This window comes from Gracilinanus agilis, unplaced genomic scaffold, assembly GCF_016433145.1.
Source record: "Gracilinanus agilis isolate LMUSP501 unplaced genomic scaffold, AgileGrace unplaced_scaffold15130, whole genome shotgun sequence".
Lineage (NCBI taxonomy): Eukaryota > Metazoa > Chordata > Mammalia > Didelphimorphia > Didelphidae > Gracilinanus > Gracilinanus agilis.
Window position 1 is genome coordinate 1 of NW_025345954.1, and position 12,217 is coordinate 12,217.

Here is a 12,217-nt window from a genome sequence, read left to right on the forward strand (position 1 = left end):
TTTTTTCAAGGCTAATCTGGTGACAGACTGGAAGGTGACCACAGGAGTTATAGCTGAGAAGGCCCTGAGAGATACTTTGGTCCAGTCCCCTCATTTGACAAGGGAGAAAAATGAGGCCCAGAGTAGGAAAAGGCACTTGGACGAGGTCACACGGATCCTCGGATTCCAAACCCAGAGCTTTTTCTATATTGTCACTTAGAGCCTTGGCCTGGAAGAAAAGAGAACAGAGGCAGGAGGCAGCCCTGTGGGAGGCCAATAAGAGAAACAGAGTCTCAAATAGATAAAAATCTGAGACTCCTCTTTTGACCCCTTTTATCACCCATACCTTTTCTTATTGGAAAAATATTATAGACTTATTGAAAAGCTTTACGTTCCTAGCAAACCAACAGGTACAGAGTTAACAGTTTCTCTCCTTGATAATTAAGAAGCCTGAACTCCAACAAATATATTACTTAGATAATCAAGGCCAGAAACAGAGCTAGACAAGACTTTATCTGACCAGTTGCAATCCTGTAAATCAAGAGTACAGGACTCAATTAGTTAGGATCTCTATGAATATATTTCTACTCCCAGAATTAACCTCCTACTGATTGGTAGTTGGAATTTGGCCTTTGACCCTGGGCCTCTCTCTCTCCTTTTTAGACTTTAATGGGTTTTTGTATAATTTGTAACCTCTTCACAGCTGTGATTCTTTCTCTGTGCTCTCCGTGTGAAACCAGTATATAGTAAACTCAAGACTCCATGGCAAGTTGGAGCAGTTATGAGCTAAGCACTTAGTCTGACTGTTCTCATTCAATCCGACGCCACTAAACGCCACTCAGTACCCCCAGAAATATAGAGCTGGTTCTCTATACAGCCCAAGTAAGAGGCAACTCCAACAATCAAAGTGTGAGATCGTGAGGGCCTGCCCTAAGGTGGTGGCAACAGGAGCAGAAAAGGACGATCACCAAGGAAGGACTGGATCTTAGTGACTAGCTCGGGATGAGAAACAGGGAAGTAGGGAGAGTCCAAATTGACTCTGAGGTTTCCGGCCCGGGTGCCTGGGAGAAACTGAAGCTATCAGCCAGTGTTGGGAAGGGTGTTCGGGTCCCACACTGGGCATGTCACTCATTGCCTCGGTGGAGTCAGATCTGTCCCATTACCTGCAGAGTCACAGACTTTCTCGGAAAGCTCAATTCTGATGGCGCGGGATGACTGTGGACCACTTTCCTTGCCTGAAACATGACAGTATCCTGCAGTTGTACGAAGCTTCTTGTTCCAGGTTATGCTGATTTCCTCAGGCAACTAAGGGCAAAAAACAAATGAAGGCAGTCAGGAGGCGTCCCCAAGCAGAGCAGATCAGGAGTGCTACTCTTGCCACCCCTGCCACGCCCCCCCCCCCAAGCTATCACCCAAGCCCCCATGGCCTGCCCCTTTGTCCCTCAGTGCCTTCCTTTATGTGTGTCTCTCTCTGCTAGAAGCTTCTTTAGGGCAAAGACTTGCCTCACTTTTGTCTTTTTCTCCCTCCTGTTTAGTAAGTGCAAAACAAATGCTTCTCTCTCATGCATTCATTCATTCATTCATTCATTCAGCCACTCACTCACTTTCCCCCAACCAAAGGACATTATGACCCAAAGAACTGCCCCAAAAAGCCCCTACTTTTGTCAGAGTGAAATGCTAAGGATGAAGGCATGGAGTGACTCCTAATCCAGGCAGGGGGACTCCAGCTCAGCAGCAGAAGCTCTCCTTTGCCCTAGTCTCCATCCTCCCAAAGCAGCACACTCATGCGCACCCGTACGGGGCACACGGCGTTTTATCGCATTTGAGAAAACTTGCATGTTGACAATTTTTGGTTTCAAGTGCCACATATAAAAAGCCTTTCCTCAAGAGGAAAAAAACGAGCTCACCGGGAGCTAGGACACAAACCCAGATCAATCTACCATCCAGGACTGGCGAAAAACTCCAAACGGGGTCACGAAGAGTCAGACACAATTAGCCGATGATGGTGCTGGCAAAATATAAGACTGTGTGAGGTTCCAGAGGCCAGATGACTACTGCCTGGGAGGATTGCAAAGGGCTTCAAAGAGGAGGTAGTAGAGAAGGAGAAGAGGAGGGGGAAGGCCAGGGGACTAATTCACGTTTGCAAAGCATTTCTGATAAATCTCAGTTGATCCTCTCAGTGACCTTGGGAAGGAGGATCAATAACTCCCTTTTACAGATGAGGGCACTGAGGCCGAGAGTTCCTGGGAGGCAGGGGGAGGGGACTCAAACACAGGTTTTCCTGACTCCAAACCAAGCATGTTTCAAACCCATGCTTATAAATCACCCCATCAATGAGGTTTTTTCTCCCAGTTTCATTTCATTTTTCCAGTAACGAGTATTTCTTTTCTCTCTCTCTCTCCCCATATGCCATCAACAATGTGTTCTAGATTTTTGTGAGGAATCAAAGTCCAGCTTCCCTTGTTCTTGTTTGATGACTCCCCAACACACACCCTCCACACGTGCAGTCATTCATGCCTGTTTCTGTACCGCCTTAAACCTCCCTGCCCCCTGCTCCTTTGGGCCTATGTGCTCTCCATCTTCGGTTCCCTTCACCCAGACTTCTCCTTCCACTACGTTGTGTCTCTTGAAATCCTGTCCATCCACTGGGGCCCTCGTCAAGCTCCTTCCTTCCAAAAGCCTTCTTTCACTGAGAACCTCCTCCAAAGCCCCTTGGCTGGTGGAATGTGTGCTACATTCGTGTCTACTCGCTTACCCAGCATCCTGCTGAGAGCACAAAGTCCCACGTTTCCCACTCTGTACCCCCACCCACCCTTTCAACCAAGTGACAGCCTCTACCTGCTCCCTAAAGATGGTGACATTATATAAGCGATATAGCTTGGCAGTCAGCTCCTCCTTCTTCAGATGAAAGTACTTGACGTAGTCCGACGAGGGATTGGACAGCTCGGCCAGGAAGCAGTCGGTCACCCGGCATGTCTTCTTTCTGCAGAGACAAACTCCCATCAGTCCGGCTAACGACCTAAAGCATCGTCTACCATTCGATCCCCAAAACCTTCCTTCTCCTGTCTGAAGCCTAGACCTCAGCTCCCGCCTCACCTTCCCAGCCCACAACCCATTTTTCCTTGCTTCCATCCTTTCCCTTCCCACAGACCACGTTGGCAAATCCATGGCAGTGTGCTGGAGGGGGCTGCTCCCTTCCCCATCTCCACATGCATGCCTGAGGACATTTCTCACAGGACCCACCCCCGCCCCTGCCCAGCAGCCCAATGGGAGTGCTTCCTCCCTCCCCTCTCTGGGCTCACATGCGGTGTGAGGGTTGCGGTTTGGGTACTTGGTCTCTAAAAGGTTCACAATCACTGGCCTAGACCCGTGACCCTTCAAGCCTCACCCAGAAGAAACCCTTCAGAAATGTCGCTTACATTGAATGCAGCCACGTTTTGGAGGACATGGCCAATGGGGGAACTGGTTTTGTTCGATGAAGTATGTTTGTCACAACCGTTTGTTTTTTTCTTTTTTTCACCCGGGAAAGGGGAAAGGGAAGAAGGGATTGAAAGGGAGAGAGAGTCGATTTATAATAGAAGAAAACAAAGTTCAATTTGCAAAAACCAAAGGCTCAGTCTAACAGGCAGGAGGAAAATCGCTACAAAGTCCTAGAGATTCTGGTCCCACAGACCATGGGATGCTGCATAGTCTGAATTAACAGGTTATTAACCGGTCTGGTACCCTTTTTAGCTTTGCTCACTTTGGGGGCACCTTGGGGAATATGCCCACATTACAATACTTTCCAAAAATAGAAAAAGAAATTATGGTATTGTTATGGCTGTGAAACCTGGCCTGCCACTTTCTTGTGCATTTCTGTCCTCTCCTAGAGGCATTCTATCCCAACCTATACCCATTTCCTCACTTCCCATCGACTAGACGCTAGAATGCAATCCATGCTCCCCAAGCGAAGCGCTACCCATCCGCCACCAAACTCTGGTGAGGCATGTACCGTGTACTAGGCACCACGGAAACAAAACATCTCCCGGAGCTCACCAACAAGCAACAATGTCTGTGGGAGGGATCTATGGCCGGGATGTCCAAGAGCACGGAATGACAGAAGATGGGACGTAAGCATCAGAGGGCCGGTCTTGGCAAGGGCAAGGGTGACAGAGAGATGGATAGCCAATCAGCAGTCATGTGGCAGAATGAAGTGGAACAACCGTAAGCAAGGACAAATTCAAGGCCAGTCTCAGACAATGCAGATGATCCGAGATGGCCCAGAGATAGAGCCCTACATAGTGCTGGCGGCGGTGATGGCTGGTCAGAGAAACTGGGTTCTAGAAGATCTCAGGATCATAGAGTTAGAGCTGGAAGGTCCTTAGAGACTATCAAGTCAAATCCCTTCATTTTAGAGATGAGGAAACTGAGGCACTGAGCAGTTAAGCAAGTTGCCCCCCTCTACACACGTCACTCACACACACACTCACACACAGCCATTTAACCCATCTCTTTAAGCCCATCTGATGTGATTTGCAGTCACACAGAGACAGGATTTGAACTAGGGGGCTCTAATTCTCCAGATTTCCTCCCAACCACTCACCAAACAGCCTTCTCACCTTGGAAGATCCCTCCTGCCCCTGGGGCCCCTTCTCTGATTGGTCAATGCCTCCCAGAACTTCCAGATGAAGGAAGAGCCCAGGACCCATTCCTGACACCCACCCACCCCCATTTCAGCCATCTTTCCCCATTAGGATGCAAGTTCCCTGCAGGCAGAGACTGTCTCCCCAGTGCTTAGCCCAGTGCCTGGCACACAGTAGGGACATGTCTCCCAATTATAATTGTTCTTAAATTAAACCCTTACCTTCCGCCTTAGTATCAGTTCTAGGTGGAAGAGAGGCAAGAGCTAGGCAACTGGGGTTCGGTGATTTGCCCAGAGGCACACGGCTAGGAAGGAGCTGATCTGAATCCAGGCCCTCCAGACTCCAGGCCAGGCACTGTGCTACCTAGCTGCCCCACCTCGTCCCCTCCCCCGCATTGGAGTAGCAGAAGGTGTCTTGGACAAGTCCCCTTAGGAGGAAGAAAAGGACACTTTCGGTTGGTGAACGTGAGCTGAATGAAGATTCAGTAACCGACCCTGAGGAGAAGAATCAGGAACAAGCAGCACCACCAAAACCTGGAGAAGAAGGGATCCAAGAGAACAGGGGGACTGGCAGGGGCCAAGACTGGAGAGGTGGAGATGAGGACTGAAAAAAGCCATCAGATTGGGTCACCTTTTCGGAAGCCTCGCTGGATACCGGTAGGTGGTCCAGATTCAGAGCTGAGGCGGGGTGCTGGCAAGACCCCGGAGTGAGAACTAGGCCAGAGAGAGGCGGCCAGGATCCAGAGCTGAGGCGGGCCACTAGGACTGCCCTGTCTCAAAAGCAGGATGGCTGGATTCGAGGATTCAAGGCTCCCAAGACAAGAGGCAAGACAGAGGCCTGACACACGGCCCTGGAGTCCTGGACATGGAAGCTCCCTTCTGAACAGAAGCAGTCTTCAGGGTCAGTGGAATCTGTATACCTAGCGGCTCCCATCCGAGACACCCTCGATTCTCCAAGCCCCGCACCATTTCCAGAGCATTTAAAAACTCGGCATGGCTTACGGAGCTGACTGACAGGAGCACAGAGGTGAAGAGGCCGAGCGATGTTTTCATTGGCTCTCCAAGGTGAGAGGAAGCTAGTTAACACTTTAAGGAGTTCATGATGGAAAGGAAATAGGAGTATCCAGACCAAGAACTGATCCCATTCCTTGAGGTCTCCCCTAGGGACCTTAAATGGCACAAAACCTCCTCCATGATGCCTTCCCTGACTTCGGGCCACAAGGTTTTCTAGCTCTTCTTCTCCACCGTGTGGTACCAGTCATTTCCACAGACCCAAGAGCTGGAAGGCCCCTCATCTGGTCTACTCGGGTGCATGTCTCTAACACCCATGTTATTTGGACACTCACTACTCATACACTCAGTTGGGTATACATCTCTCCCTCAACCAGGCATTCAGATCCTTTAGTGTGAGAACCATGTTGCCAACTTTGCTAAGGGGTTAGCATGAAGCTTGGCCTAGAGAAGGTGTTTAATTACTCAATAAAGCCATCATGGTAAATCTAACAAATCTTTGTGGGGACAAACTGAAAAGACCCTAGAAAAGGATGAATAATCCCAATTATAGGGTAAGGGACTTGGGGGAGCAAAAACCTAGGATTCTTTCAGAAAGCTACTAACCACAAACTCTACCTATGGTGGGGTGTACCGAGCATGGGCAAAAAGCCCAAGGGGGGCTTTCAACATAAACCTCTCCTGTGACACTACAAAAGAAGGATTTTTTGCACCAAACTCAAGTTTTGGAAAACGATTTGAAATACACCTGCAAAGGCAGGCAAATGTGATAGTGAGACTCCCAGGGACATGTGCAAAGCAGGCCTTGAAGCCCTAAATCCTTTTCTGCCAAACACTCTATGGGTCCATATCAGAGGCACCAACTGGACCCCACTGTCGAGACCACAGTCTCAACAGGGACAACACTGTGCATGACAGGAAGCCAGCAGACCGACAAAGGATATAACGAGGCCAGCCTTCCCCCAGAGCACACTAGAGGAGAAGAGAAGGGGGCAAATCCTTACTGGAGTCTCCTGCCCCAAGTCCCTGATCTGGCACCTGCCACAACCACTCATTTTGGTCTTCTTGTCAATGGCAGAGATCTTGCTTCATATCTCCTCTTTCCTATCTCCCACATTACCAAGCCTGCACAGGGCTGAGTGCACACCAAGGACTTTGGCTTTGATTAATCACATACCTTCTACGGCTTTTCGGAGCATCTGGGGTACTTGCTGATGTGCTTGTGCTTGGGGGAGCTGACACGGTGGGCACTAGCCCCGAAGTGCCTGAAAAGCCAGGTGTGGCAGTCCCTGAATCCTGATCTGAGCTGGGCATATCCTTGGAAGGAGTCTTGGTGGATTTCTTCTCTAAAAGCACAAACAAAAGGCTCTAGAAAACTGCCATGTATAAAGGAAAACTGAATGGAGTCAAGTTAACTTGCACCCAGGCAACAGACCACCAGTACCCAAGAAGAACACTTAAGTCCAACCTGGAAGCATCCATACCTAAATCTAGTGGGCAACAAAATCTGCATCAAAAACATTATATTCAGGGCTGAAAAGGAACTCAAAAGCTATTTATTCTAACATCTCCCTCTGCCCCCATTTTAGAGATAAAGAACTAAGGTCCAGGGAAGAGACTTGCTCCTCACAGAACGAGGTGAGTGGAAGGGGTAGGAAGAGCCTTCCTGTCCCCAGCCAGGCCACATATTGCTCAGGGTAAGCCCGAATTCAAACAAATCTGTCCTCCAGGAGGCAGGTAATGTTAACTAAAAGTGAGAATTAACCCACCAGTGTGTCATTTCCCTAGAACATAAGTTTTTTCCTTCTGATCCTGACAGTGTAAAAACAAGGGGGAAATAATCCCGTCATCCAGCAATGATTGTCAATGACTGTCAATGCACTAGCACTGACCAAGCACCTGTCAACTATGGGCCAGGCATGGTGCTAAATCTCAAGGGTAAAAAGCACAGAACTCTGGTATGTAGAACCAGAATCTGCTCATAGGAAACAGCATGTCAGAGTACATCAAGCACTGGACTAGGAGATAGGAAGACTCAAGTTCAAATCCTGCCATTGATACCTATCTGAGTGGCCTTGGGCAAGTAATTAAACCTCTATGAAACTTAGTTTACTTATGTATAACATGGGAATAAGAATAAGAGTACCTGCTTTCCAAAGTTGTTGTGAGGATCAAATGATCTAATACCTGTAAAGTAAACCTTTGAGCACTATAGAAATACTAACTCTTCTTACAGTTAATAACCCCTATTATAGGCATGGTAGGTGTGGCAAATCTGGCCAGCTAAGAGACCTAGAGGCAACTGAACACTGGCAGGTCCCCCAACCCTGCACCCGATTGTTTTCCAACGATCCTGCTACCTTTCAGGACCTTTCTAATCAAACAATATTTTTGAAATGCTTCCCATTTCTTGTAGCCATCTAAAACTGGCTACTTTCTATTTATGTGAAGATGGGAGAAGACTGGCTTCTTCTTTCTAGGTTTGTTCGGCTTAAAATCCTCCTGTAGGTCTTTAACTTTTCTGGGGTCTTTCCTAGACCCTATGGTAACTAAATGGACCGTCTAGAGTTGATGAAGTATCCCTAAAAGGAGCAAGCATAGGAAATCATGTGTTAGTCATGGCCTTAGAGCCCTCTGTAAGGTCTAGATCAACAACCAGGAAACTGCATTCAAGAGGATGCATTTAACAGTCCTTAACTATGCCAGTTAACTGAGATGTACCGGATCCCACCATTCTCTCTTGCAATCCGAATCAAATGCGACCTTTAAATCAGAAGTCCAGCCCCTTATGTCAGCAGCTCAACAGGAGAAGAGCTTGGGGTAAGCTCCCAATATTAGCTCCCAGCTATGGGTAACCTCCTAGTCACTGTTAGCTAAAATTTGAATTGAGTGGAGAGCCAAAAATTGCATCTTGGCACTATGGCTGAAGGACGGTCTGCTAACCTTTGAAGGAGTGGAGAGAAATTTGAAAGAGATGCTGAGAAAGCATTTGAGAAACAACAGCTCATCAGCAAACCCAATTGGAGTAAAGTATATTCCATTACTCAAATGTTTTTATGAGGGAAGAATCTTTTCCCCAGTTTGCAGCCTAGCAAATCATTCACAGAGCCACAATGGACTGCAACCCATAGAGCAGGGCCAGGAGATTTGGTTCTGTGGACAAGGACTGCTGTCGGTGTGGGACAGCAAATGAAATGCTGCCCACATGTTATCTGCCACTGCGCTCCTCCAACGAGTGCAGTTATTATCCAGCAGCAGTTTGAAAAAAGACTCTCTCAAGGTATCAAAATACAATTCAAGAGAGGTCTAAGACCAGATTTAGTCATCATGGATGAGAAGAACTAACTGTCCTGCCATTATCATAGATGTTGCCATAGCCTTTGAACATAAGACATTCTGCCTTCCAAAAAGCCAGGGCTGGCTAGATTGAGAAATATTAGCTCATCTGTCAGCATCAGGCTTAGGAAGACTATAGATAATATTTTACCGCAACATGTCCATAGTGGCAGCCCTAGGAGGACGGGATCCAGCTAATGCCACTGTTATCTAAATTAAAAATCAATCTATGGTCTGATGAAGAACATATATACCATCGAACCAATACCAGGAATTAGGTAGTACTCAGAATGAGCCCTTTAAAAAACACAGTGAGAAGCAATTATGTCCCTTTATTCATTTATAACCAGTGAACAATAAGGTTTTTTTCTTTCGTTTAATGTTGCACCTTTGGGTAATATTAGGTATTTAAATTGGGGAACTGAAAAGGCCATCTGGTGGGGAAGTAACTACAGAAATACCTAGTATTTAGTCATAAAAGATTTTTAAAAATTAGCTCATTTGCCCTTGGTGGAAGACTTGTGAGCTGCACCAAGAAATGTCTGAAAAGCTCAAGATTTAGGTCACTGTCAGTTAGCTGCTAATGTTGAAAATGGTCCACCTTTTTGCCAAAACACAGGGCTAATGGCTCAAAAATAAACATGTATGAGACAGTGGAATATGCCAGATGATTACACCTTTAGAAATGGAAAAGGAACAGAGAAACTTGGAAAGATTGATCCAGGGTGAAGTGAGTAGAACCAGGAGAACAATTTATTCAATTCAAAGCAAAGAAGTGACCAACCATGATTCCAGAGGACTCTCAGTCTCAGGGTACAGAATGAGACATTTATTTGTGGGCATAGACAATGTGCACTTTTTTCCCTCTTGAATATATCTAGTAAAACAAGGGTTTTTCTTTTTCTTACCCCCGTCCCCCCAAAAGTGGGTAGGAGGGTGGAAAGGAGATGAAAGCTAGGAGCAGAGCTAATCTGACCCAAAGGAAGGAAAAAAAAGTCACTGAAGCATTTTTTTGAGAATGCAGAGAAGAGAATGGGAAAAAAGTCAAAAGGAAACAGACAATGAGAACAACTTTGATTGTTATACAAGTTAAAGCTGTTATAGACTTAAAAGGAAAAGCAAATGGTATTAACATAGAGATTTGTAGTTTCATATACAAATCTCTGTTCTACTTTGTATAAGGAAATGCTTGTTTTATTTGGAGATAAAGTTCTTAATTTTTAAAAAAAATGAAATTTGGAAACAAAAAAGAGACCTTTGCTGTTATGAGAAACTTGACTCCAGCAATTCGGCTCCTCCACCTCCTCTGCAGCTCAGGGCCGGTCTGTACTGTCTGTCCCAACAAAGGCCAAGGGAAAAGTTCTTGACCAAACAAGAGACAGAAAGGATCACAGAAGAGAAAATGGTCAATTTTGGTTATACAGAACAATCAAGATTCGCACAAACAAAACCAATGCAATTTAAATGAAAAATTAATTGAGGAAAAAAATTCTTGCAAGAGATTTCTCTGATAAAGGTCTCCTAATTCAAGATAGGGAAGAAATGGATTCAAATTTCTAAGAATAGCCATTACCCAATAGATGATTAAAGGATATGATCTAGCAAGTCTCAAAGGAAGTATAAAAGGGAAGTCTTGGTTCTCTCTGAGTTTACACCTGTGAAAGGGAATCCTTTATTCTCTTTGTCTATTTTGAGTTAACACTTTGGTTAACAATAACTTAAATACCCCTTCTTAGTACTGTGAAGATGGGATTAACTCTCCTTGGTCTACTTTTGAATTGAATCAAAAAAAGCTTGAATATCCTACTTAGCATTGGTTGGAGGAGCTCTCCACCCTTTTAACTCAATCAGCCAGGAAATGAGAATTCACACCTCAGTCAGCCAGGAATCTGTGAACTCTTTTGATGAGTATTCACCTCTCCAGAAGGAGAGAAGTGATTCCCACAAACACTGCCCCCGGGCAGTGCTAGGCAATTTGGAAGCTATGATTGGCCCTTATGAAAAGGGGAAGGGACAAGAAGCCACTATAAAAGGCCCTGAATTTCTGGAGCTAAAGGAAGTAGACTCCAAGAAGGAAGTTGGCTTCAAGAAGGAGTTGGACTTCAAGAAGGAAGTCAGCTTCAAGAAGGTCAGCTCAAGGAAGAAAGTCGGCCTCAAGAGTCACCTTCAGCTTGAGTCATCGAGTCATCGTCTTGACCTGCCTCTTGGAGGGAACTTGGGTGAGTGGATAGCTGGCTTTCCCTTCCTGTCTTCTGGAAAGAGTTTAATTCTGGTTGAAGGTCAACAAGTCTTGGCTGAGTCAAGCACAGAAGCAATATTTAGTTAGATAGGCTAAAGCCTTCTCTACCCTTTTGTAGTTCTCTGATTTCACTCTTTCCACCTCTTTTTAAAATAAAAGCTATTAAAGTCATTTCAACTTTGAGCAATAATACTTTGAATCAGCAACCACAATTATTATTTAAAATCTTCACATATTATATGAACCATTAAAATTTAATCCCTACAGAAGAAAGCCAAAAACTATAAACAAATAGGAACCATAGGACAAAAATTCTTCTAATCACAAATGATCAGAAAAAAAAACAATAATCCAAACAACACTAAAGTTTCTACATCACACCTATTAGATTGGAAAGATGTCCCAAAATGGAAAAATAACAAATACTGAAGGAGCTAACAGAAAACAGGGGCACACGGTTACTGTTGCTGGAGCCGTGAATTGGTGTGGTTAATCTTGAATGCAATTTGGGACTATTCTCCAAATGTCGCTAAACTGGGCATAAGCCTTGATCTGGCAATATTATTTATTAGGTCTAGATCTCAAAGAGATCATGGAAAAAGGAGATGGCCCTATAAATACAAAAATATCTATAGCAGCTCTTTCAGTTATAGCAAAGAACTGGAAACTGAGGAAGGGCCTAGGAATTAAAGAATGACAAGTGATGATGGTATGTGGATGGAAGGGAATAAAACTGTACCATGAGAAATGTCAAAGGAGAGTCTGAAAACAAATGACATAACAATGACAACATTTTAAAGACAAACAACTACAAAAAGACTTAAGAACTCTGATCAGTATAGTGTGGACCAAGCATGATTCCAGAGGCGCTGCCCATTCCTGTCAGAGAGAGATACATATACAGAGACAGTTAATATAGAAGTATGTTTGGCTTGGCTGGGCCCATTTAGCATTTGGTATAAGAGCTTTGGGGATTTCTTTTTTTTTTTTCTTCCCAATTTGGGTAGTTGGGGGGGAGGGTTGAGTGAGGG

General features: G+C 45.4%; 1 protein-coding gene across 1 annotated transcript; it reads right to left on the reverse strand.

The window, feature by feature from the left end:
- Window positions 1-1,142: 1,142 nt before the first annotated feature.
- LOC123254114 (acidic repeat-containing protein-like) lies at window positions 1,143-10,270 on the reverse strand (the record flags this gene model as incomplete). The annotated part of the gene is made up of 5 exons (XM_044683180.1): window positions 10,203-10,270; window positions 6,789-6,957; window positions 3,399-3,488; window positions 2,818-2,962; window positions 1,143-1,284 (listed from the first exon to the last, which is right to left on the reverse strand). Coding segments are annotated over exons 2-5 (514 nt in total), but the record flags the coding sequence as incomplete, so codon positions are not given.
- Window positions 10,271-12,217: the final 1,947 nt, after the last annotated feature.